The sequence below is a fragment of the Aquarana catesbeiana genome, linkage group LG03, assembly GCF_042186555.1.
Source record: "Aquarana catesbeiana isolate 2022-GZ linkage group LG03, ASM4218655v1, whole genome shotgun sequence".
NCBI lineage: Eukaryota > Metazoa > Chordata > Amphibia > Anura > Ranidae > Aquarana > Aquarana catesbeiana.
The window spans coordinates 723,766,013-723,793,413 of NC_133326.1; the positions used below are offsets into that span (position 1 = coordinate 723,766,013).

The 27,401-nt window shown below is 46.3% G+C and overlaps 1 protein-coding gene across 1 annotated transcript in view; it reads left to right on the forward strand.

Moving 5' to 3' along the window:
- Positions 1-312: 312 nt before the first annotated feature.
- Positions 313-27,401, forward strand: part of LOC141133731 (C-type lectin domain family 10 member A-like) — an 87,053-nt gene continuing 59,964 nt past the window's right edge. Inside the window, exons 1-3 of the mRNA XM_073623254.1 lie at positions 313-427; positions 7,190-7,267; positions 9,929-10,039. Coding sequence (XP_073479355.1) covers positions 394-427; positions 7,190-7,267; positions 9,929-10,039 — 223 coding nt within the window. The 5' untranslated portion in view covers positions 313-393. The remainder of the gene's footprint in view (positions 428-7,189; positions 7,268-9,928; positions 10,040-27,401) is intronic.

Genomic DNA, 27,401 nt, shown 5'->3' on the forward strand with positions numbered 1-27,401 from the left:
ATTTGTTCAGATCTTTTTGTAAGGTTTCCACATCCTGCGGAGAAGTTATTGCCCTGCTTAGCTTAGTATCGTCCACAAATACAGAGATTGAACTGTTTTCCCCCATTATCCTCCAGAGTAGCAGATTAGTAGTGCAAACAAATGTATTAAAAAGCAATCATAGTCCATAAATCACTGAGATTAAATGACAACAAGTTCATGAGTGGGCACACGGTTCTACAGAATATTACAGAAATTCATACACTTCCTCTTTGTTGTGGCATTTCTAAGTTCCTAAAACTGAAATGCAGTATGTGGTGACACCTTTTTTAGGACGTTCCTAAAGATAAAATCAACAGGTTTCGAAGATGAAGACTGAGTAGGGCACAGAATTGGGTTTGTCTGCAGCCTGCAATGAAGGGGGGTAAAAATCTGGAGAGGGAACCAGGTAGGTTGTAGATGTGATCATTGATTAAGATTGAGGGGGGGGGATATGAATGGGGTCACTTTGACATAGTGGGCCAGCAAAGGGATTATTTGATGCATCTGGCTAGTGAGGGATCACTTTGATGTAGTTGACCAGAAAGGGTTCACTTTAACACAGTTGACCAGGAAGGGATAACTTTGATGCAGTTGACCAGAGAGCGGTCATTTTGATGCGGTTGGCCAGAGAGGGATCACTTTGATTCAGTTGGTCAGGGAGGAATCACTTTGATTCAGTTGGCTAGAAAGGGATCAGTTTCATTCAATTGGCCAGATAAGGATCACTTTAACGCTTTTGGCCAGAGAGGAATCACATTGGTGCAGTTGTCCAGCAAGGGATCACTTTGATTCAGTTGACCAGAAAGGGCTCACTTTGATGCAGTTGACCAGAGAGGGATTCCTTGGACGCAGTTGTCCAGAGAGGGATCAATTTGATTCAGTTGACCAGAGAGGGATCACTTTGACACTGTTGGCCAGAGAAGGATCACGTTGATTCAGTTGACCAGAAAGGGCTCACTTTGATGCAGTTGACAAGAGAGGGATTACTTTAACACAGTTGACTAGAGAGGGATTACTTTAACACAGTTGACTAGAGAGGGATTACTTTGATTCAGTTGACCAGAAAGGGATAACTTTGATGCAGTTGACCAGAGAGGGATCACTACAATCCAGTTGGCCAGAGAGGGATGACTTTGATTCAGTTGACCAGAAAGGAATACATTTGATGCAGTTGGCCAGAGAGGGATCACTTTGACGCAGTTGGCCAGAGAGGGATAACTTTGATTCAGTTGACCAGAAAGGAATACATTTGATGCAGTTGTCCAGAGAGGGATCAATTTGATTCAGTTGGCCAGAGAAGGATAACGTTATTCAGTTGGCCAGAGAGGAACCACTTTGACGCAGTTGACTAGAAAGGGCTCACTTTAACACAGTTGACCAGAAAGGGATAACTTTGATGCAGTTGACCAGAGAGGGACCACTTTGATGCGGTTGGCCAAAGAGGGATCACCTTGATTCAGTTGGCCAGGGAGGGATCACTTTGATGCTGTTGGCCAGAGAGGGATAACTTTGAAGCAGTTGGCCAGCCAGGGATAATTTTGATTCAGTTGGCTAGAAAGGGGTCACTTTGATTCAGTTGGCCAGGGAGGGATAACTTTGATGCTTTTTGCCAGAGATGAATCACATTGGTGCAGTTGTCCAGCGAGGGATCACTTTGATTCAGTTGACCAGAAAGGGATCACTTTGGCGCAGTTGGCCAGAGAGGGATCACTTTGACACAGTTGGCCAGAGAGGGATCACTTTGATGCAGTTAGCCAGAGAGGGATCACTTTGACGCAGTTGGCCAGAGAGGGATCACTTTGATTCAGTTGGCCAGAGAGGGATAACTTTTTTGAGTTGGCCAGAGAGGGATCATCACTTTGACACTGTTGGCCAGAGAGGGATCACTTTGATTCAGATGACCATAAAGGTATCACTTTGATGCAGTTGACCAGAGAGGGATTCCTATGACGCAGTTGGCCAGAGAGGGATCAATTTGATTCAGTTGACCAGAAAGGGCTCACTTTGATGCAGCTGACCAGAGAGGGGTACCTTTGACGCAGTTGGCCCAAGAAGGATCAATTTAATTCAGTTGACCAGAGAGGGATCACTTTGACACTGTTGGCCAGAGAGGGATCACGTTGATTCAGTTGACCAGAAATGGCTCACTTTGATGCAGTTGGCCAGAGAAGGATAACTTTTTTCAGTTGGCCAGAGAGGGATGACTTTGATTCAGTTGACCAGAAAGGAATACATTTGATGCAGTTGGCCAGAGAGGGATTACTTTGACGCAGTTGGCCAGAGAGGGATAACTTCATTCAGTTGGCCAGAGGGGGATGACTTTGATTCAGTTGACCAGAAAGGAATACATTTGACGCAGTTGGCCAGAGAGGGATCAATTTGATTCAGTTGGCCAGAGAGGGATAACTTTATTCAGTTGGCCAGAGAGGAATCACTGTGACGCAGTTGACCAGAAAGGGCTCTCTTTGATGCAGTTGAGAGGAGAGGGACCACTTTAACACAGTTGACTAGAGAGAGGTCAGTTTGATTTAGTTGACCAGAAAGGGATCACATTGAAGCAGTTGACCAGAGAGGGATGATTTTAATTCAGTTGACCAGAAAGGAATACATTTGATGCAGTTGGCCAGAGAGGGATCACTTTGATGCAGTTGGCCAGAGAGGGATCACTTTGATTCAATTGACCAGAAAGGGATAACTTTGATTCAGATGACCAGAAAGGGATCACTTTGACGCAGTTGACCAGAGAAGGGTCACTTTGACATAGTTGGCCAGCAAATGAACTACGTTGATGCCGTTGGCCAGTGAGGGATTACTTTGATTCAGTTGACCAGAAAGGGCTCACTTTGACGCAGTTGACCGGAGAAAGACCACTTTGATGCAGTTGGCCAGAGAGGGATCACTTTGATTCAGTTGACCAGAAAGGGATAACTTTGATTCAGATGACCAGAAAGGGATCACTTTGACGCAGTTGACCAGAGAAGGGTCACTTTGACGCAGTTGACCAGAGAAAGACCACTTTGATGCAGTTGGCCAGAGAGGGATCACTTTGATTCAGATGACCAGAAAGGGATCACTTTGAAGCAGTTGGCCAGAGAGGGATCACTTTGATTCAGATGACCAGAAAGGGATCACTTTGAAGCAGTTGGCCAGAGAGGGATCACTTTGATTCAGATGACAAGATAGGGAGCACTGTGACACAGTTGACGATAGAGGAATCACTTTGACGCATTTGACCAGATAGGGATCACTTTGATGCAGTTGGCCAAAGAGGATCAATTTGATTCAGTTGGCCAGAGAAGGATAACTTTTTTCAGTTGGCCAGAGAGGGATCCGTTTGACACAGTTGACCACAGAGGGATAACTTTGATTCAGTTGGCCAGAGAGGGATCACTTTGATGCAGTTGACCAGAGAAAGACCACTTTGAGCCAGTTGGCCAGAGAGGGATCACTTTGATGCAGTTGGCCAGAGAGTTGCACAGTGTTTGAACAACATGTCCATGTTGACATGCTAGTCGCTGGACCCCTGTTTTCTCGTCTAGAGTTTTTCTGTGCTTTCAGTAATTCCCACCATCTTCTAGTTTGCTCCCAATGTGTCCCAGTCTGCTTCCAGCCTTGTGTTCCCAATGTGTCCCAGCCTGCTTCCAGCCTTGTGTTCCCAATGTGTCCCAGCCTGCTTCCAGCCTCGTGTTCCCAATGTGTCCCAGCCTGCTTCCAGCCTCGTGTTCCCAATGTGTCCCAGCCTGCTTCCCGCCTTGAGTTCCCTGTGTGTCCCAGCCTCCTTTCAGCCCTGTGCTCCCAGTGTGTCCCTGTCTGCTTCCAGTCTTGTGTTGTCAGTGTGTCCCAGCCTGCTTCTAGTCTGGTGTTGTCAGTGTGTCCCAGCCTGCTTCCAGCCTTGTGTTCCCAATGTGTCCCAGCCTCCTTCCAGCCTTGTGTTCCCAGTGTGTCCCAGCCTCCTTCCAGCCTTGTGTTCCCAGTGTGTCCCAGCCTCCTTCCAGCCCTGTGCTCCCAGTGTGTCCCAGCCTGCTTCCAGTCTTGTGTTCTTCGGTTTAATATATTTTATTGAGATGAATGGCATTGTAGAAAGAAAGAAAAAGAAATAACAATACTTATTAACCGTGACCTGAATATACAGTGGCCACCCAAATTTTGTATTACCACATGCCCTCTTGTGCTTCGGCAACTGAGGAACAAGAGACTGCACAAATGAAACGTACTGAAATATTTGCTATCAATGCCAATCTTTACATAATAAAAAAAAAAGGAGAGAAAGAAGAGAAAAAAATAAAATAAATAAATATATGAATGAAGTAAAATTAGGAAAAATGATAGCATCCTAACAATCACAAGAAAGATGACAACTGAGGTGATTCCAGAAACTTCACCCACGGTGCCCAGACTTCCCTAAACTTAAAGTGATTGTAATGCCCCGTACACACGAGCAGGTTTTCCGTCGGAAAAATCTTGGATGGTTTTTCCGACGGAATTCCGCTGAAGCTTGCCTTGCATACACACAGTCACACAAAAGTTTGCTGAACTTACGAACGTCAAGAACGCGGTGACGTACAACACTACGACGAGCCGAGAAAATGAAGTTCAATGCTTCCGAGCATGCATCGAATTGTTTCCGAGCATGCGTAGGAATTTTGTGCGTCGGAATGTGTACAGACGATCGGAATTTCCAATCGTAACTTTTTCCGACCGAAAAATTGAGAACCTGCTCTCAATCTTTTGCTGGCTGGAATTCGGCCAGCAAATATCGGTCTTTTGCTGGCCGTATTTCCGATCGTGTATACGGGGCATAAGGGTTTTTTTTTTTTTTTTAAATAACAAACATATCATACTTACATCTTCTGTGCAGCTCCTTTTGCACAGAGTGGCCCCGAACCTGCTCTTCTAGGGTCCCCTGGCGGTTCTCGCGGCTCCTCCCCACATCAGATAACCCCCTAGGAGAAGCGCTCTTCCAGGGGGTTACCTTGCGGGCGCACTCCCGAGTCCAGCATTTGGCATCCATAGCCGCCGAATGTTGGACTCGGCCCTGCCCCCTGGCGCCTGCTTCATTGGATTTGATTGACAGCAGTTTGTTTTAAAATTTTGAAAACAGGTATTTTTTCTCCTTCATTGATGTGCATTGATGAGGTTGCACTGATGGGCACTGATATGCTGCACTGATGGGCACTGATAGGCACTGATAAGGTGGCACGATTGGGCACTGATAGGTGGCACTGATAAGCACTGATGAGGCGGCACTGATAGGTGGCACTGATGATTGGCACTGATGGTTGGCACTGATGGGTGGGACTGATGGGCACTTATAGGTGGCACTGATGGGCACTAGTAGGCACTGGTAGGTGACACTGATAGGCAGCACTGATCGGTGGCACTGATGATGAGGCAAAGGTAGGTGGCACTGTGGGCACTGGTAGGAGGCAGTACTGGCTACTGATAGGTGGCAATGGTGGGCACTGATGAGGCAGCCGTGGCTCTCTGTGTGCGGGACCGATGTCCCTCTGACAGAAGCCGATGATCTGCTTTTTTTTTCCCCCTCACGCTGACAGTGTGAGGGGAAAAAAAAAATACAGACTATCGATTTTCTGTTTACATCACATGATCAACTGTCATTGGCTGACAGCTGATCATGTGGTAAGGGGTTGGTGATCAAAGAGCACGCCAAGCGCGACCCACAGGGGCATGCAGGCAGCTCATGCACGGGAGGATGTCCATGGACGCCCTCCCGGCAATTAAGGCCGCGCTGTAGCTGTCTTTCGGCTATAGCGCGGGTGGCAAGTAGTTAAAAGTCCTAGGTCCTATGTCCAGTCTTGGACATAGGAGGGGCGGTCAGGAAATGTGTGCGAAAATAAAATGTCATACATTTTAGATAAAGCATGGGGGCATTTTGAGTCAGAGAGACACAGCTCCTCAAACTGAGTTAAGTCCCCACAGAGACTTGACCTACTCAGCTCTTTATAAAAATTGCGTAATTGAAAATATTGAAGGCACTCACTCAGTCTTGTGTTCCTAGTGTGTCCCAGCCTGCTTCCAGCCTTGAGTTCCTAGTGTGTACCAGCCTGCTTCCAGTTTTGTGTTTTCAATGTGTTCCAGCCTTCTTTCAGCCTTGTGCTCCCATTGTGCCCCATCCTGCTTCCAGCCTTGTGCTCCCATTGTGTCCTATCCTGCTTCAAGCCTTGTGCTTCCAGGGTGTCCCATCCTGCTTCAAGCCTTGTGTTTCCAGGGTGTCCCATCCTGCTTCAAGCCTTTTGTTTCCAGTGTGTCCCAGCATGCTTCCAGCTCTATGTTTTCTTAGTGTGTCCCAGCCTTCGGCCAGCCTTGTGTCCCCAGTGTGTCCCGGCCTGCTTCCAGTCTTGTGCTCCCAGTGTGTTCCAGTCTGCTCACAGCCTAGTATTCCCAGAGTCTACCTACCTGATTCGAACCTTGTATTCCCAGTGTGTTCTAGCATGCTTTCCACGTTGTGTTCCCAATGTGTCCTTATCGGGTTCCAGCTGCTTGATCCCAGTGAGTCCCTAACTGTGTTCAGCCATGTGTTCCCAGTATGCCCTAATAAGCCTTGCTATTTCCTTCAGCCTTATCTGCTGCCTTGTGATACCTGTGCTCCAACACTGCCAGGGAGTTGCGGCAGTGCAGTTGCGATCTGCTTGGGTCAGTCAGAGGACCACAGCCTGAGTATCACCTGCAGAACAATCGCTCTACCTCTAGATGTTCAGGTGAAGACCCGGACCTTTTCAAGGCTCTCGCTGTTGCGAGGCAAGCAGATTCTCCAAATAATCTGTGTCAGCTCTGCGACTTTGGCCCATCTGCACCTCTGCCTCAACCAGTCCTGGTCATCTACTCCGACCCTAGTGGAAGATGAGTCTCAAGTCGTGATAATAATAATATAATTAAATTCTAGTGATCCCAAAGTTGTTCTGTTAAATGCTTAAAATGCTTAATTATACATTGTTATGTAAGTCGATATATTATAGTATGTATCATTGGTTTCAGTAACTTTTATAATTCTCCAAGAATAAATTCCCGATAGGTCACAATAAATGTCAATAGTATCATATTTCAGAAAAGCTCCATCTCTTATTGTTAAAATGCTGTGTAGAGCGCTATTATATCTGGTATATATGGTATCTACAATATCTATATTAAGGTCTGTGTTCTTCTTCAGGGAGCTCCTTTGAGGAAAATACGTATGCCAAGGTGGATGATTTTAATGTAAAAAGCAAGAATGCACCAAAAGCCGAAGGTAAGTTATTATAATGAGGGGTATCCTCTTAATCTATTATGGACAGCTGAGGTCTTGAGTCTTCATTCATAGGACACATGTCTACTAATACTAATACTGCTATACTGGATCTACCTATCAGAAATCACCTTTTACTATATCTATATTGAGGTAATAAAAACCAGCACCTTATTGGTTGCCGTGATTTAGTATACATTTTATACCTAGATACAATATACATGGTGATATACAGTATATCTACATATATTGTGGGAAATTAGCTGAAGTGTAAAGATCATAAAGACTCAGTCCACTCACAAATCCTTCTTATAAGGCCTCTTTCTGTCCATTATTATTAAAAACACAGGGGTTACCCTGGTAGGGGGTATTCAGAATTGTTCAGCAAACAAACACTTATTAGCAGCTTCCTGGTTTGTTTTTGCAGATCTGTTGCTCTGGCCTCAAACATAGACTCTTATCTGTTCCTCCAGACAGTACCCTCTAAAACTGGACACGTGTTTCTGGCTGCCCCCTTGCAGACATATGGGCTCCTTAGGGAAGGCCAGTCTCTCCCAAAACAAAATAGGATTGCACAAGCTGGTTGCTCAAAAAACATGGGGCCAGGATTGGAGAGTCCATCCCTCATAAGTCTCTACAAAGTCTCTGGGCTCCAGGACACAAAGGGGTTTTTCTAAACTCTGAGGAAACTGAAAATCCAGTTTTCTCCATATGACCTAACCGCCCCCCCCCCCCCCCCCCACGAGCCCCTCAACCTGCCTGGGCGAGAAAAAGTCTTTCTCACACTGTGATATAGTGTTATATATATATATATATATTTATATATATATAGCGCTGACAACTTCTGTTTCTAGTCATATGTGTGTTATACAGTACATAAGTTGTGTTAGCGCCATCTTGTGGACAATTGCAAAAGTACAATACATTTACGTTTCATGATTAAGTGAAGTGACATGGAAGTGATTTATTGTTTACTTCGGAACTTTAACTCTGACCCACCCACAATGCTCCTGGACAAGGTGAGAACTGAACTGCATTGTGGGAGGATATAAAAGGGCTGGGAGTGGCCATCTTAAGTCTCTTGTTCCTGGGACGCGTGGCCTGCCAGCAGCACTCTGTGGGTGTGGGTGTCCCACAGGTTTGCGGCCTACCTTGTGAAGGAGCGGAGCAGCTGAAAGGATCCTGCCGTCCAGTGTGCTGGAGCAGCAGAAGTGATCGTTCCGGAGACCCGTGGGGAGATAACCGAGGACTCCTGGTCGTTAGTGAATGGAACAGTGTGACGGCATGGTGGTGGTACCATATTGACTGAGAACTGCTGAAACGGAGGCATCCACCTGCCCGGATCCCGTCTGGTGAGAGGGTTAACACCCAGAAGTTTATTTAAATACTACACACACATTTAGAACTGTACAGAGTGTTGCTGGGACTGATAGTCCCACACAACAAGTTAAGTTGGAGAACTTCACCTCTGACTAGACTTCGGCATTCAAGAATGGATGCTAGATGTTTGTTTTCTTCATATGAGAACATTTGGTCAATCTGTTGGATTACAATTGTTTTAGTGTGTTACTTTATACTGCGCAACACCCAGGAGGAACCCCTTCGCGGATTACAATTATGAAAGCTAGCGAAGACTGAAGACGTCAGGACTATCTTTTCATTGCAGGGCCCTGCATTTAGTTACAAAGGATAGTGACTAAGGTCTAGAGCAGGGGGAGCTCCCGGGTACATTTGTATACAATTAGATATATTTGTGTCTGTTACTGATTGTCATAACCATTTCTTATACTGTCACATTACATTGGTGTGATAGTATATTTAGTGTAATAACTCTCAATATATAAAAAAATATTAATTTTACACAAAGACAGCAGTTATTTTTTGGTTATTACTGAAGTTTGTGTGCAGTGTTGTCATTTCTCCTGCAGGTGGAGCTACAGACACCCAGGTAGAGGTAGCTATAGCTATAAGTGTATTGTGGGTAGGGGATTGAACAATTTAAGAAGGGTGAAGAGCATAGAGGACAGGCCCGCTTAAACCAGCAGCTCCGCTGAGAGTTATTGCTACATATATATACAGAACCTAGGTCCTGAGGGATACTTAGTTGATGGAGGTGCAAAACGATGCATGAAGCATTGCCGTCCATTGCTCCTATCTTGGAAATTAACCAGTCCAATGGAAAACCCAAAGTTCCCACAATGCACACATACACTAATATCTGTAGACATAGACATACATACATACATACATACAGTAGTAGGACATGTAGTAGACATACAGTAGTAGGACATGTAGTAGACATACAGTAGTAGGACATGTAGTAGACATATGGTAATAGGACATGTAGTAGACATACAGTAGTAGGACATATTGTAGACATATGGTAGTAGTGTATGAACCAGAACCTACGCTCTCATTTGGCTATATCATGATATAGAAATAACATGATGTGATATGTACATATACAGTTATAGTGGAAGATTATTATATGATAGATGTGATATAAATACAGTTATAGTAGAAGATTACGGATTTGTATGCAGGGAACGAGCACACAGATGATCCGGGATGAATATAAAATGTCTTTACATGAGATAAGAATTCTGGAGGATTATTATACCGGCTGATACACGCAGGATTATTCACTATCCTCTCTGTCTGCAGAGATTCCGGCTGCCAAGAATACACAGCACCGGGTGATACTGATCCTGGGGATCCTCCTGATATTGGTCTTCATTACTTTGGTCACCCTCACGACTTTCCTGTTCATTTCCTGTGAGTATCTCTATTATATTGGGGTTTGGATTTGGCATTTGAACTTTGATTAGGTTCATGAACTTACCCCTTAATCAGAACCTGGGATGTTCAGCTCATCACTATCAGGAAAAAAAATATAAAAGACAAATATAAAAAAAAATGTAAATCTGTAAATAGCATTAAAAAAAAAAATGTTGAGTGAGAAATTGGCTGGTTTTTGCCCTTTTTAACTTCAAGAGACCGTTGGCCTCTCACTCCCGGGTTAAGCCTCATTCTGTTTTTTTCTAATCTTTTGAGATGGTCTTTTCAACCAATTGCAGACCCTCCCCTCTATGTCTCTCTACATACCTATATCTTCCTATTTATATCTCTATCTCACCTACAAGGCGGGGTAATCCTTGCACCCATCACTTCTTTGAGTCGTGTCTCCGAACATTTGTCCTTATTTTGCAAAGAGCCATTTCTGATTTTATAAAGGGACAAGGTGGTGTTGAGGCCTAGGACTTCTTTTTTGCCTAATGTAGTGCCAGGGTTGCTTTGCCGTCTCTGCCTATTGATCAGTGCAGGGACCCCCTTAGAAGGAAGAAAATATATTATTATATCAAATATATAAATCATTTTTTTTAAATTCATAAATAAATAAAAAATAAGTGTAAAAAGAGTACATACCTACCACAACCAGACAACCTCTTTTTTTTTTTTTTTTTTTCCTCAATAGATTTTTATTGAAAAGTATTTAATACAGAGTAAAAGAAATATTTTTAACATTATATTTCAGGAAATTTAGTCATCGTTATGATATTTGGTACAATATGAGACTATGGTACATCTTACCTAGTAGAAAATAAGTAAAGAAATAGCATTGCGGTATACACAAGGAAATATGTGGTAATTTGATTGGTTTTACGATTCTACAATTATAAGGAACAGTGCTAGTTAACCGACTGTGGTCTTAACCTGGAGGAGGGTTGTAGGACGACAGTTCTACCCGGACACCCCGCAAGGGTGCTAGACTGTGACCGTGAAGAACTATCCTCCCCTCCCCTATGAGTTAACTTCTGACTTCATCCATCTAAGTTTGTAACCATCGAAAGAAACATATCATAGATTGAATTTAAAGTTAGTTCTACCAAGTCGAATGGGTGGGTTATACACTTAAGAGTTATGATCGTCAGATAAGGTATTTTCGTCAGATTTAAGGTTAAAAATTTCGACAAATGCCGGAGAACTAGTCCAATCAGTCCACGGTTGCCACATGTGGATCATTTTCATTTTGTCGTGGCGTAACGCTAGGGTTGTTTCGTGTGTTAAGTGAACATGTGTAGAGTGGACTACATCTTTTAATGTGGGGGGATCTGGGTCTTTCCATTTCCTAGATATACTAAGTCTAGCTGCTAGAAGAAGGTGTGTAATGATATTCCTTATCGTGTTGGGGTATTGTTCTATGTCTAATGAGAGTAAAGCCAGAGATGGCCTACTTCTGATGGTCAGGTGTGTAATTTCTGAAAGTAGTTGAAAAATTGAGCTCCAATATTGTGTGAGCTTGGGGCAATCCCAAAATGTATGTAGCAAATCTCCTTTAATTCCGCAATTTCTCCAGCAGGTGTCCTCAAGGTCTTTACTAAATTTAGAAATTCTATCAGGGGTCATATACCAACGATATGTTAGTTTATATGCTAGTTCCCAAAGGGTGGAACAACAGGTAGTCTTATAAATGGATTTGCAAGTTTGTCTATTTTGAATGATTGTCCTAGATCTCTTTCCCATCGATTATCGGTGACGATGTGGTGAAAGTAGTCTTGTGGTGAAGCAGGTTGTAAAATAACGATATACCCTTACGGTGTGTTATAGGAGATCTAAAGTAGATCCATGCTTCTTGGGGAAGAGTACATTTCCAGGTTGTGAGCGATGTGAGGCAGTGATGGGTGCGGATGTATAGGAATATGTCAGAGGACGGGAGGTGGAATTCTTTTTGTAGTGAAGAAAATGATTTGGGTTTATCTGTGTCTATCAAATCAGACAGGTGGATTATGCCTTTTTCTTTCCATCTTAAGTAGGAAGTTGATAGTATTAGATGATGTAGAGATTCTATAGGGATGTGAACATTGGAGGGTATAGTGTGAGTTAAAGTGGTGTTCCTGCCAAAATTATACTTTTTAAATAAAAATACCCCTATAATACACAAGTTTAATGTATTCTAGTAAAGTTAGTCTGTAAACTAGGGTCTGTTTTGTTCGTTTATAGCAGTAGTTTGTTATTTTATAAACTTACAGCAGGCCGTGGCCATCTTAAGTGTGGGCATCTGAAGCCAGACTGTATTTCTTCCTGGATCTCATCCTTGCAGATCTCGCACATGCTCAGTGCAGCACAAGCAGTATAATAGGTTTCAGGTCAGGTTCCCATAGCAACGGCAGTGTCAGAGGAAGTTGCCACCCCTTCCCAGAAGGCATTGCAAACAGGAAATGATGCGATGAGCCACGGCTAGGGAGGAGGAAGTGAAAAATGAATACAGCAGATATACAGTAGGTGCTGAGAAAAAAAATTTAAAAATATCCAATTCGTTTGCAGTGCACAGTTTAGTGAGAGATGCTGAAGAGTTGTAAAAGTGGGTGGAACTCCACTTTAAAGGTGTTTGTTGGAGTCTGAACCAAGCTTTGATAGTCGCCAATATTGCCGGCGAGACGTGGGGAGGGATCTTTGCTCCTAGCGTAATAGCAAATAACCAAGAAGATATATTACCACCTGGGATTGCACATAATTCTATTTTGCCCCACAGTGTGGGGAGGGGGGGGGTTAGGAACCATTCTCTAGCTTGGGTGAGGATAGAAGCCATGTAATAGTCTAAGAAATCTACATATCCTGTTCCTCCCGCTAGTCGGTGTTTAATTAGTTGAGAATGTCCGCATCTTGATTTTTTTACCCTGCCAAATAGTTTGTTTGATAAAAGTTTTTGTAAGGATTTGAAATAATGGAGGGGTATGGGGATGGGTATTGTGCAAAATAGGTAGAGTGCTTGGGGTAGATGAAACATTTTGAACGCCGCTAAGCCTCCCAGCCATGAGAATTCAATTGACACTAGCCTGGCAAGATCTTTTTGAAGTTTGGTTCTAAGTGGTAGGTAGTTCATAGTATATAATGATTTAGTTGATTTGGTCAATTGTATTCCCAGGTACGATATGCTGTTATCTGCCCATATGTATGGGAATTGTTTTTTGAGTCGATCGCTAGTAGGGTTGTTTATACCCAAATTTAGTATATAAGATTTAGTTTCGTTGATTTTGTAGTATGAGACATCACTGAACCAGGCGAGCGTCTTTTGTACCTCAGGCAAGGATCATTCAGGGTCAGTGATCATTAGGATCACATCGTCTGCGAACAGACTGATTTTGTGTTCTATGGTTGCTAGGGATATTCCAGATATTTTGTTGTTAGATCTAATGTGCTCAGCCATAGTCTCCATGATAAGGTTGAATATTAGTGGCGATAATGGGCAACCTTGCCGTGTACCGTTCGATATTTGGAAAGGTATAGACAGGGTATCTGCAGAGAACACCCGAGCAGAAGGGTTAGAGTATAGGGCCATTATTGCATTGTGTATTTGTCCCGTTAGGCCGAACTTGTTCAGCACTGCAGATAGGAAACCCCAGTGGACCCAATGAAATGCCTTTTCGGCATCAAGGGAAAGGAGTAGGGAAGGCAATTTAGAGGATTCTACATGGTGGATTATGTTAGTCAACCGTCTAGTGGCGTCTGAAGCTTGACGACCTTTGGTGAAGCCGGACTGGTCTTGGTGTATTAGAGAGGGGAGTATATCTTTGAGTCTGTTGGCAATGATTTTAGCATAGATCTTTACATCCAAATTAAGCAATGATATGGGCCTAATGTTTTTTGGGGTGGTAGGTTCCTTGCCGGGTTTAGGCAAAATAACTACCATGGCACTAAGCATTTCAGTGGGAAAGGAGGTGGATTGCACATTTGAGTTGAAGGCATGGCATAGGATGGGAGCTAGAATATGTTGGAAACGTTTATAGTATTCCCCCGTGAAGCCATCTGGGCCAGGAGATTTGAAGTTAGGGAGGTTGTTAATCACTTTTAGAATTTCATCAGTCGTGAATGGATCATTTAGTTTAGAGAGTTGTTGGTTTATAGATGGGAGCTGTATATTATTTAGGAAGGTTTGTATCATTTCTGGGGAGGGTTGGTTGGTGGTGAGGTCATTTTTAAGAATATACAGATCTTCGTAATATGTGCTAAAGGCGTTTGCTATGGAGTGTGGTTTAAGAAGTTTTTCTTTGGAGTGGGGGTGGAGAATGAAAGGGATTTTTGTTTTGTTTCTGTACCCCTTGACTCGTAAGGACATTGCCTTACCTGCTTTGTTATTTGTGGTATATGATGTGGATTTAAGTATTTTGTATGATTTTTCATATTTTTCAAGAAGGTGGGATCTCAATTCGTGTCTGAGAGTGAAGAGTTTGGATGTTAAGACAGGAGATGGGTTTATTTTGTTTAGGGATTCAGTCCTGGATATGTCAGCGGTCAGTTTATCTAGTTTCTGAGTCCTTTGTTTCTTAGCTCTAGCACCCATTTGAAGGAAAACACCTCGTATTACAGCCTTGTGAGCGTTCCATACCACCAGCGGATCAGATACCGACGCTTGGTTAAGCTTGAAGAATTCTTCTAGTTGTGTTTGAATAGGTGTTGAATAGCATGATGTATTAAGAAGGTGGTTACTTACTCTGCAAATATAGGAATTGGGTTGGGGCGTGTTGTCCTCAATAGTAATACTAATTGGAGCGTGATCTGACCAGGTGGTGGTATGGATAACAGATTTCGATATTCTCTGTAGTAGCCATTTGTCAGCTAGAAAGAGATCGATTCTCGAGTAGGTGTTGTGAAGCGCCGAAAGGAAGGTAAAGTCCCTCTCGTTCGCGTGACAACGCCTCCACACGTCATATAAATCATTAGTTGAAATAAAACTTTCTAAAGGAGAAACATGGTGTTTGAGTGCTGCGGTGGAGTCCATTTTGTTGTTTGGGACTAGGTTGAAGTCTCCACATATCAGTAAATGACCTTGTTGGAATTTTCATGCTAAACGCAGTGTCTTCCTAAGAAAGGTCATTTGACCGTGATTGGGAGCGTAAAGAGAAATTAAGGTGTATGGGATATTGTTGATCGTGCAAGATAGAAAAATGTATCTTTCTTTCTGTGACACATTGATGAAGCTGAAAGTTCACAGTGTCCCTAATGGCGATCAAGACTCCTCGTTGTTTTTTCGGAAATGAGGTCTGGAATACGTGCGGGAACTGACGGTGTTGAGATTTGGGGGAGGTATCAAGAGCAAAATGTGTCTCCTGTACGCAAAGCACGTCGCAGTTCTGGGCAAGTGCTGTTTTCCATAAGGAGGCCCGTTTTGCTGGGTGATTTAACCCTTTCGCGTTGAGGGAAATGATAGTGATTCCCATGGTAGGTGGTTGTGTGATGTGTCAGGAAGGTCAAAAAGTTAGTTGTTGGGCGTTGGATTATTCCTTAGGGATCCGATTGATGCTGGAGGAGAAGGCTGTAGTTGATGTCTGTTCGTTCAGTCGAGAGTCGGAGTATATAGGTTTTCCGTGTGTACCTTAGAGTTCCAATTACCTAGGCTTGATGACCATAAAAGGGTAAAGAAAAACAAAAGAGAAGAACAAAAGAGTGTATTTAAATAACAAAACGAGCTCAAGCGCACCTTGTGGTGGGCAAACAGGTTATTCAGAAACAGGCAGCTCGGGTGAGCAATTGGCCAACTTTGGGGATAAAGTTCAGCGAGCAAGGATAAAGGCACATTTTCAGACCGGACTTTAGAAGTTGCTCAGTGTAGTAGCTGGGCTGAGTAATCAGTGAGGTTTGTCCTTAAATTTCCCTCGATCTATCCCAAAGGAGAAAGGGTTTGGTTTCTCAGTGGGGTCCGGCAGGTTGCTGGGAGGTTCTGGTATGATTCCCCATGTATGAAGAAGTTTCATACCACCTTCTAGAGTTGAAATGGAGTGGGGTACGCCGTTATGGGTGACCAGAATTGTGGCTGGGTGACGCCATTTTTACGTGATTTTATGGTTATTCATGGCTTTGGTGATGGTTTTTAATTGCCTCCGCGTTTAGAGAGTATATTGTGATAGGTCAGCATATAGTTGGATGTCTGAGTACGGTGCTGGAAGTGGGGACATCTCCCTTGCTTTCATGAGGATTTGTTCTTTTGCTTGGTAAAAGTGGATTCGCAGAAGTACATCTCTGGGCACATCCTCTTCTAGGTGGCGGGGTTTGGGCAGTCTATGTATGCGATCTATAGTGAGCTCAATTGGGGATAGCTCAGGAAGCATACTGGAGAACATGGTGCTGGCGAAGTTTTGTAGTTCTCTAGGTTGGATGGATTCTGGAATGCCCCTTATTTTGATGTTATTGCATCTGGAGCTGTCCTCGAGGTCCGCGAGCTTAGCTTTGATCCATGTGGATTCTTCTTTTTGTGTAGTATAAGCATCTACTAGGTCATTTACAGTGTCAGTGCATTCCTCCATTTTGTGTTCCATAAACTGTACCCTGTTATCCATGTGTTTCATTTCCAGTGAGAACTGGTTAATTAGGGATGATAAGTTAGACATGAGGGATGATTGTAAGGATAGGAGCATGTCCTTCATAATGGTGTCCAGCACCGGTTGGCCTGTGGTGGGGAACTGTGCTATAGAGGACTGGAGTGAGGATATGGCAGAGTTATTATGCAGGCCTGTACTTACTGCGTCTGAGGCCTGGTCAGGGATATCCATCCGCATCCTCGATTTTGCTGGCTCTGTAGTGCCTGCAATGCGTCAGGTGGTAGATGGGATATCATTTCAGGGAGTGGGACCTGTGAGGAGGCTCCGGGCCGGTCCGAGTAACGTAGTGATTGCCTTGCTGATCCTCCAGCGGTGCCATCTTGGGATCCATGCTGTGGGCGGCAGGGCTGGAAGGAGGAGGATTCTAGCCATCTTGGCTCCTTCACCTGGTTCCTTTTGCGGGACATTGTGGCTGTGGGGCTCGGGAGAAGTAATCGTGACACTTTGGAGCTGGATGCTGCAGTAATCGTGCCTGTTTGTCGCTGTATGCCGGTCTGTCTGACGGAGCTCACAGCTCAAGCGTCCATCTTGGTGTGTGCGCAAGCCACGCCCCTCCAGACAACCTCTAGTTTATAACAGCAACATTCCAGATCCAGACTGCCTCTGGTCATTTGCATATTGAAGGAACATTTGAGGAAGAGTGAGTTGCTTATGGTCATTGTATTCCACCTGAGAGGATTTCTCCCTCTGTATTCGTTACTGGTTGCCCTTCCCACAGGGGGTAGACTTTTTAATATTTGCCTAGGGCTAAGGTGACTACTACCTTCCTGTGCAGAACCTCTGACTCTTAATTTAGACCTGTCTGACAATTAAAAAAAAAAGATTTTTAAATACAGCTTACCTGTAAAATCCTTTTCTTGAGAGTATGTCACGGGACACAGAGTATTCATTACATAGTGGTTAGATAGGCACCATCGGTGATTGGACACTGGTTAACCCCAATTAAGGAGAATTCCTCCCCTATATAACCCCTCCCATATGGGGAGGACCTCAGTTTTGTAGCAAAGCAATAGGTAAACACGTAAAACCCATAGAAGGGCGGGACCTCTGTGTCCCGTGATGTACTTTCAAGAAAAGGATTTTACAGGTAAGCTGTATTTAAAAATCCTATTTTCTTGATCATACATCACGGGACACAGAGTATTCATTACATAGTGGGATGTCCCAAAGCAATGCTGATTTGAGGGGAGGGAGACACAGATCAGAAAATAGACCGCAAACGGACCAGAGGAACTAAACTGCAGTCTGCAGTACACTGCGTCCGAAGGCGGTATCCTCTTGCCCTCTTACATCCACCTGATAGAATCTGGTGAATGTATGGACTGAAGACCAAGTCGCAGCCTTACAAATCTGAGCTATGGAGGCCTGGTGATGCACTGCCCAAGAAGCACTAACAGCCCTACTTGAGTGCGCTTTCACATGGCCTTTCTTATGGCCATCCGGCAGAATAAGCAAACAATCAGTTTTCCGTATCTGAGCGGTTGCCTGCAGATAGACACTGACTGCTCTAACCACATCAAGAGTGTGCAAAGATTCTTCCTCCGCGGACTGCGGATCTGAAAAAAGGATGGTAGGATTACATCTTGATTCAAATGGAATCCTGAAACCACCTTAGGTAAGAAGGAACGATTAGGACGCATAACAATCCTGTCCTTGTGAATAATTAAATACTGTACGGCTCTTTACAAGAAAAAGCTGCCAATTCTGATACTCTCCTAGCAGAGGATATGGCTATCAAGAAGACTAATTTTTTAGTCAAAAGCGCTAAAGGAGCCAGGTGCAGTGGCTCAAAGGGTTGTCCTTGTAAAGCCGACAACACCAAATTCAAATCCCATGGGCATACTGGAGGTTTGACTGGCGGATTCAACCGCAGAGCCCCCTGAATAAAGGCCCGGACATGGGAATGTGAAGCAATTGGCTTCTGAAAAAATACAAACAAAGCCGAAATTTGGACTTTGATAGTGCTCAAAGCCAATCTCATTTCTAGGCCTGACTGAAGAAAGGTCAAGATTCTGCTAATCATATACCTTCTAGGATGCCATCCCCTGGGTTCACACCAGGAAACATATGCCTTCCAGATTTTGTAGTAAATAAGCCTGGAGGCCGGCTTTCTGGCATTGACCAGAGTGGAAAGGACTGACTCTGAGAGCCCACGGTCTTTTAAAATGTGGGTCTCAGCAGCCAAGCCGTCAAATTTAGACTTCGTAAAGCAGGGTGGCAAATCTGACCCTGTGTGAGCAGATCTGGCCGGAATGGGAGGACCCAAGGCCTGCCCACTGCCATCTTTACGATCTCTGCATACCAAGGTCATCTGGGCCAAGCCGGGGCTACTAAAAGGACCGACTTTGCTTCCCTTTTGACCCTTCCCAGGAACCGCGGAAGAAGTGGGTTCGGAGGGAAGGCATACATTAGATTGTACTGATCCCATGGGATTGTCAGAGCATCTGACCCCTGAGCAAGTACATCCCTTGTTCTGGACACAAATTTGTCCAGCTTCCTGTTGAATCTCAACGCAAATAGATCCACATCTGGTGTTCCCCACCTTTCACATATGGTTTGGAATATGTCAGGGTGTAGGGACCATTCTCCTGGGCATAATTGCCGACGGCTTAAGAAATCCGCTTGCCAATTTTCCACTCCCGGGATGAATACCGCAGACAGGCAGGGAACATGGCTTTCTGCCCATGCAAGAATACGATTCACCTCCCTTTGGGCATCCAGACTTCTGGTGCCTCCTTGGTGATTGATGTAAGCCACAGCCGTGGCATTGTCGGATTGTATCCAAATAGGATGACCCTGTAGCCTGTAAGACCAGTCCATGAGGGCCAAGTAAATTGCCCGAATTTCTAGAATATTGATGGGCAAGCATCTCTCGGTTGCAGACCATCTTCCCTGTGTGCATGTTTCTTCCAGAACTGCTCCCCAGCCTGTCAGACTGGCATCGGTGGTTACGATCTTCCATTGTAGTGAAAGAAAGGCTTTGCCTTTCAAAAGATTTTTGGTTCGTAACCACCAATTGAACCTTTTGCGTATCCCTGGGGATAGGCACATCGGAAGATCCAAGGCATGAGCCTTTTTGTTCCAAGCTGCGAGAATGCTTCTCTGCAGGGGCCTTGAGTGAAACTGGGCAAATGGAACAGCCTCGAAAGTGGCAACCAACTTTCCTAACAGTCTCATACATAGCCGAATGGATGGACTCTTTTTGCTTAATACTAAGCGGACTAGAGCTCTTACGGCCTTAAACTTTGGCACTGGTAGAAACACCCTGCCTTGAGCAGTGTCTATGATCATGCCTAGATACTCCAACATTGTTGAAGGTTGCTAAGAAGACTTTTCTAGGTTGATTATCCAGCCTAGTCTTTCCATATGTCTTACTGTCTTGAAGACAGCACAGTTCAGGTGTGCCACCAATTGCTCTATGAGTAGCAAATCGTCTAGATAAGCTACCACAGTTATGCCCTGAGCTCTTAGATTTGCTAAGAGAGGGTCTAGAATTTTTGTAAAAATTTGAGGAGCTGTAGCGAGACCAGAAAGGAAGGGCCACAAACTGGAAATGGCGCTGGTCTACGCGAACCTTAGATATCTTTGGTGAAAAATCGGGACATGAAGATATGCATCCTTGATATCTATTGATGCCATAAATTCTCCCCCCTGCAGGGTGGAGACCACCGAACGTATTGACTGCATTCAGAAGCATTCAGAAGGATCGAATGTGTAGAAACTGATTCAGATCCTTTAGATCTAGGAAACGAGCTGGTGGAGGCTCTAGGAACTCTATTTTGTAACCTAGAGATACTGAAGAGACCACCCACTTGTCTTGAACCTCTTCCCACCAGGCTCCTGAAAACTGTAGGTGCCTTCCCCCCACTTGGCCGAGTCGAGTGGGGACGCCCCTTCACAGGGGTGTTTTGGGGCTCTGCTTGGCAGGCTTTCGTCCCCAAGCCTTTTTCTGCCCTTGGGTGTGACCCTGGGCCATTCCTCTGAAAGTGGATTGGGAAGGCCATCGCCATGTTCCAGGGGAAGGAGAAAGAGACTGTTTGAATGGTGGACGTTTTACTCCTCTTAACTGGTAGGAGTGTAGATTTACCACCTGTAATTTTTTGGATAAAATTATCTAGGTCATCCCCCAAATAGGCGTTCCCCTTTGAATGGGAAGCCAGCTAAATATCTTTTGCATGAAAGCTCTGCTGCCCAATTTTTAAGCCAAAGGGACCTGCACATATGTACCAACAGGAGAGACAAATGAAATGCTTGCTTGGCAGAATCCAGAATGGCATCAATCATAAAACACAGCACCTGTGGAAGGTCTGCATAGTTCTCCACTTCCTCACTGGGAAGGAGGCCAAGCATCTGCTTAACCTGCTCCTTGAAGGAATTGACACAACCCACAGTTGCGACTGTAGGTTGGACTACAGCGCCAGCCATGGGGAAGGAGGCTTTTAATAAAGTTTCCAGCTTTTTATCAGTTGGATCTTTAAACACCTGAGCAATGTCCAAGGGACAGGTCAGGTTTTTATTCACACAAGAGACAGCCGCATCCACGGATGGGACCTTCCACTTCTTGGTGAAGCTTTCCTCCAGAGGATAAAGCATAGAAAACCTTTTAGGAAGAGTAAACAGTTTATCGGGATGTCCCCAGTCCTCATACAACAATTTATCCATTAAAGGATGAATTGGAAAGGAAAACGCAGTCTGTGGGATCTTGACTCCCAGGGAAGAAACAGAGGATGTAGCGGCCTCAGCAGAGGGCATTCTAAATGTGGAACGCACTAGTTCAGTATAATACTGGACCTGCTTCTTGAGTGCCTGAGAGGAAGAAGCTCTCTCCTCTTCCTCTGAATCCTCAGACTGCTCTTGATCCCTATCTCTGGATAGGGATCTCTCCTCATTGTCAGAAGAATCATCTGAAAGAGAAAGTGCAGCAGAGGGAGGGGATCTACCCCTTTTTCTGCTATCTTTTAAGGAAGCTGAAATAAAATTCATAATTCTTCCCTCAAAACCCTCCAATGTAGCCCTAAGGGAATCCTCTGCGTCATACGCTGGGCCTGTAACATTAGGAGAGGCTGCACTGACTCATCCTGTGTGGCTGGCTCCAGTCTTGCAGGGGGGGATGATAATCTGCAGGCATCTTTACACAGGCGGTGACTTTCTTGTGCCTTTGTTACCTCTCCCCGAGACCCTCTTACAAGGAGACATAGTCCCAAGCTACAAAGCAGAGGTACTAGTACATATGCAATCACTGTTGTGCTAAAAGTCTCAAAATATACATATATGCTTAATACTGCACAAACCTGATGCCGAGGTAGGTGTCTTAGGTTAGCCTGGATCCGACCAATTAGGATGCTCACTGTCCACACTCTGTGTCCATCTGTTTACAGAGCTCTGAACGCTCTGGGCTTTTAAATTGGCCACCTGGCGTCTGCACACCTGCAGTGGAGGAAGGGAACGATTGGACACCAGCTTCAGTGAGTGTGTCTGAAAAGCACGTAAGTTTGCTCTTTACTCCCTCTAGTGGTGGAAATCAGGTAAGACATGAACTACTCAATGAAGAAAATCTACTTGTAATATAAATATATATATATATATATAGGATTAACTTCTCTTACCTGTCACCGCCGCAGGAACTGCTGAGAACAGACAGTTTCCAGCCTTCACACATCACGGCGGGTAGCGTTGTGCCAACCTTCAGGGTTTTTTGGGTTCCTACTCAGAGAAACCTCTTTACCTGGACCTGTAAAAGACTCTACCAGAAACTTTCGTGCCACTGTTTTAATAGTACACCAAGCCTGGTTTTCTCAGAGCCCAGTCCTCCAAAGAGAGACTTACAGGCAAAACCTCGCTTCTTCGGATGACAAGGCCCGGGTACCATACCATCTTGGGAGTCAAAATATCGGCCCGAGATATGGATCTGGTCAGCATAGCCCTTTAAGCCCCCGCAGGGACCAAACTGGAGCTTTCTTCACAGCACAAGTTTTACCTGACCAACCACCTTAGACACTGGTGAAAAAACTGAGGTCCTCCCCATATGGGAGGGGTTATATAGGGGAAGAATTCTCCTTAATTGGGTTTAACCAGTGTCCAATCACCGATGGTGCCTATCTAACCCACTATGTAATAAATACTCTGTGTCCCGTGATGTACGATCAAGAAAAAAAATTGATTGCTTAAATTTAATGGCAGCTATGGCAATCAGGACTAATATGTGATGTTTTACTGCACATTATCTTACTGCACAACTACGTAGTGTCATATTGCAAACAAAGGACTGCTTTGCTTGTTTCAACAACAAGTGTACCATCTGTACCGGCGATACTGTGAGGTAGGTGATCCGGGTTGCACCCTTCAATTGAGTTTCCAGGCTCCTCCTGAGATACCAGCATACTTTGCTCGGTCACCTCCAGAGAAGTTCTCCCCTGGTTTCCTTCAATCGATCGGCTTCTCCTCGCAGGCAAGACAGCACAGGACCACCCTCTGGATCAATAGGCCCCAGAGCTCCTGGCCTACTTCTTCAATAACAAAGCCTTGGGCCATCTGGCCCAGAGACAGCAGAGCACACCCTGAGCCAGGAGGGCCTTCAGGTCGGGAACAACGAACCCCGACCAATTGACACCTGTACCTTAAGTACCCTTACCCAGAATGCACAGCGAGTGAACCACTCCCACCGAGCTGTTTCTGAGTAAAAGGGGTACCCAATGCATCCAGCCTGTTGCATTTCCAACACTTACCGGTGACTACAGCGACACCCATGGCCAAGTAGAAACTGACACAACCCAGCTGAACTGGTACAGAAACCAGCGAATTTACCATAATTAGTCTGAGTCAAACTACAGCTTCAGACAAACTTAAATTTACATAGATAGCACCTGCCCATCAGGAGCAGGGCGCTACATTTGCTTAACTTTTTTTTTTTTGTCATCACATACAGTAGGTGACCGCGATATTGTGTCAATCTCGCCGCACTTCTCGGCGAGATTTGACACCTACGAGCCCCGTCGCAGGGGCCAGCGCCGAGATGGCTCACTCATCGCGGAAGGAAAACTTTGTTTTCCTTCCGCGATGAGTGACAGGCAGTGCTGACAGCTGTCTGGTATGAATCCTGAGGCGGGAACACCGCGCCAAATTTTAAATGAAAAAACCGGCGTGGGTTCCCCCCTCGGGGGCATACCAGGCCCTTAGGTCTGGCATAGATTGTAAGGGGAACCCCCTATGCCGAAAAATCGGCGTGGGGGTCCCCCCCAAATCCATACCAGACCCTTATCCGAGCACGCAGCCCGGCCGGCCAGGAAAGGGGGTGGGGACGAGCGAGCGGCCCCCCCCCCTCCTGAGCCGTACCAGGCCGCATGCCCTCAACATGGGGGGGTGGGTGCCTTGGGGGAGGGGGGCGCCCTGCGGCCCCCCCACCCCAAAGCACCTTGTCCCCATGTTGATGAGGACAAGGGCCTCTTCCCGACAACCCTGGCCGTTGGTTGTCGGGGTCTGCGGGCGGGGGGCTTATCGGAATCCGGGAGCCCCCCTTAATAAGGGGGCCCCCAGATCCCGGCCCCCCACCCTGTGTGAATGAGTTTGGGGTACATGGTACCCCTACCCATTCACCTAGGGAAAAGTGTCAATGTAAAAAAAAACACACTACACAGGTTTTAAGAATAATTTATTAGTCAGCTCCGGGGGTCTTCTTCCGACTTCGGGGGGTCCCCTTCCGACTTCTCCCGGTGTTCGGCCTCTTCTCCCGGTGTTCGGCCTCTTCTCCCGGGCCCCACCGCTATCTTCTTCCAGCTCTATTGCCAGCGAGGGGCCCGGTCTGCTGCCGCTGTCTTGTCGCCGCTGTCTCGCCGCCGCTGTCTTGCCGCTTCTTCTCTTCTTTTCTTCTTCCCCGATGTTGACACGACGCTCTCTCCGACTCGAATGCTGTGTGCGAGCTGCGGAGCCATTTATATAGGCGGTAACCCCGCCCCCTTACGACGTCATGGTCCCAGCATGCGCAGGGACTCTGGCGTCATAAGGGGGCGTGACAGAGGACAAAAAGTGCCCTATGTGATGATTTTTAGGTGACAGGTTTTCTTTAATCTTTTAGCCCCCCACGTGTCTCCTCTGGGTTCCACTGAATTATTATTATTATTATTATACAGGATTTATATAGCGCATTACAATATAAAAAGGAGACAATACAGTTAAAATACAATAAAATACAAGAGTGTTGAGGGGGCCCTTCTCAGAAGAGCTTACAATCTAATAGGGTTGGGCAAGTGATACAAAAGGTTGTAAGACCTCTTTCACACTGAGGCAGTTTTTAGGCGTTTTAGCGTTAGAAATAGCCTCTAAAAAAAACTGCCTCCCATTCAGTGCAATGAGTGCTTTCACACTCAGAGTGGTGTGTTCATTCAAGATGGTGAGCCCCCTCCCCCCCGCTCAACATCTTGAAATAACCTGACTGTGTGCCCTTGGCACTTGCTGGTGGGAGAGGAGGGAAAACTGCAGTAGTGTGGGGTTGAGGGGCACACAGAGGTCAGAGACAGCAGGGGGAAGGGGCGCCGATACTAGAACTGATCCCCCTAAGACAGATGGGAATGCAGCGGTTCCCCACTCCCCAAGAGATGGACAGATGGGAATGTAGCGATCCCTCCTCCCAGGAGATGGACAGGAATGTGGCGATCCCCCCAGCGGGAGACAGACCGGAATGCAGCGATTCCCCCCCTGGGAGATGGACAGGAATGCGGCGATTTGCCCCCCCAGCGGGAGACAGATGGGAATGCAGCGATTTCCCCCCCCCGGGAGATGGACCGGAATGCGGTGACCCCCCCCCGGGAGACAGACGGGAATGCAGCAATTCCCCCCCTCTGGGAAATAGACAGAAATGCGGCAACCCCCCCCCTGGGAGACCGATGGGAATGCAGCAATCCCCCCCCAGTGGGAGACAGATGAGAATGCAGCAATCCCCCTCCTCTGGGAGGTGAACAGGAATGTGGTGACCCCCCCAGAGACAGACGGGAATGCAGCGATACCCCCCCTGGAGATGGACAGGAATGCAGCGATCCCCCCCCCAGTGGGAGACAGATGGGAATGCAGCGATTTCCCCCCCCCGGGAGATGGACCGGAATGCGGTGACCCCCCCCCCCGGGAGACAGACGGGAATGCAGCAATTCCCCCCCTCTGGGAAATAGACAGAAATGCGGCAACCCCCCCCCCTGGGAGACCGATGGGAATGCAGCAATCCCCCCCCAGTGGGAGACAGATGAGAATGCAGCAATCCCCCTCCTCTGGGAGGTGAACAGGAATGTGGTGACCCCCCCAGAGACAGACGGGAATGCAGCGATACCCCCCCTGGAGATGGACAGGAATGCAGCGATCCCCCCCCCAGTGGGAGACAGATGGGAATGCAGCGATACCCCCCCCCCCGGGAGATGGACAGGAGTGCGGATATCCCTCCCCGCTGGAGACAGATGGGAATGCAGCGATACCCCTCCCCCCCCCCGGGAGATGGACGGAAATGCAGCGATCCCCCCCCAGGAGATGGACAGGATTATGGCGACCCCCCCCCCGGCAGGAGACAGATGAGAATGCAGCGATAACCCCCCCCCCCGGGAGATGGACAGGAATGCGGCGATTCCCCCCCCCCGCTGGAGACAGATGGGAATGCAGCGATACCCCCCCCCCCCCCCGGGAGATGGACGGAAATGCAGCGATCCCCCCCAGGAGATGGACAGGATTATGGCGACCCCCCCCCCGGCAGGAGACAGATGGGAATGCAGCGATAACCACCCCCCCCCCCCCGGGAGATGGACAGGAATGCGGCGATCCCCCCCCCCCCCCCCACTGGAGACAGATGGGAATACAGCAATCCCCCACCCCCCAGGAGATGGACGGGAATGCAGCGATCCCCCCCCAGGAGATGGACAGGAATATGGCGACCCCCCCCGCAGGAGACAGATTGGAATGCAGCGATCCACCCACACCACGGGAGACAGATTGGCAGCAATCAGAGGCCTTCTTACCTTAGGAAGGAGGCAGATCAGACAGACATGGATCCGGGCTGCAGCTCCCCACTCCGGAGCCATTGCTTCTCCTTCAGGCTTAACAGGAAATTAGTTCTGACTGAGACCCGATTTGTCGGGAGTCCTAAGACTCCCTGGCCAATCGAATCTCAGGAACTGCTTCCTGATTGGTTGGGAGGAGAATCAGGAAGACAATAGTGAATATTAATTTGCTATTGTCACTCAAGTTGGTGGGCTCGGGGCGCAGTGCTCTGCGCCCTGAGCCCACCCTTTTTTTAAGCCAATTAGAGCCTCAGGCTTAAAACCCCATTGAAATCCATGCATCCGGAACCCTGCATGTAGATTAGGTGAGCCAGACGCATGGATGGGGGGGGGTGGCGCCTATGCACCCCTATGGATGGGCCGCCACTGCCTGGCAGCGATATCGAAGAACTTGAAGATATAAAGTGTAAGTCTCCATGAATAAATTCCTAACTTATCGCAATATACAGCAGCAGTATAATTATTTCAGAAAGGCTCCGCCTTTGAGCTCCAGTTTATGACTTTGACTATTTGCAGACATTTGTGAACACATCCAAGAACTACACAGGCACCAGAAATGTAATTACTGTGTCATCTCTGAGCCGGCATCTTAGTTAGTCCAAGACATAGTCCAAGACATAGATGGTGATCCTGGAGGATGTCTGAACGAAGCTGATGATGGCATTATCAGGGGAAGTATTGTGTTATCTGTGAGAGGTCATAAATACCTGGAGGGGTTACTCTGACAAA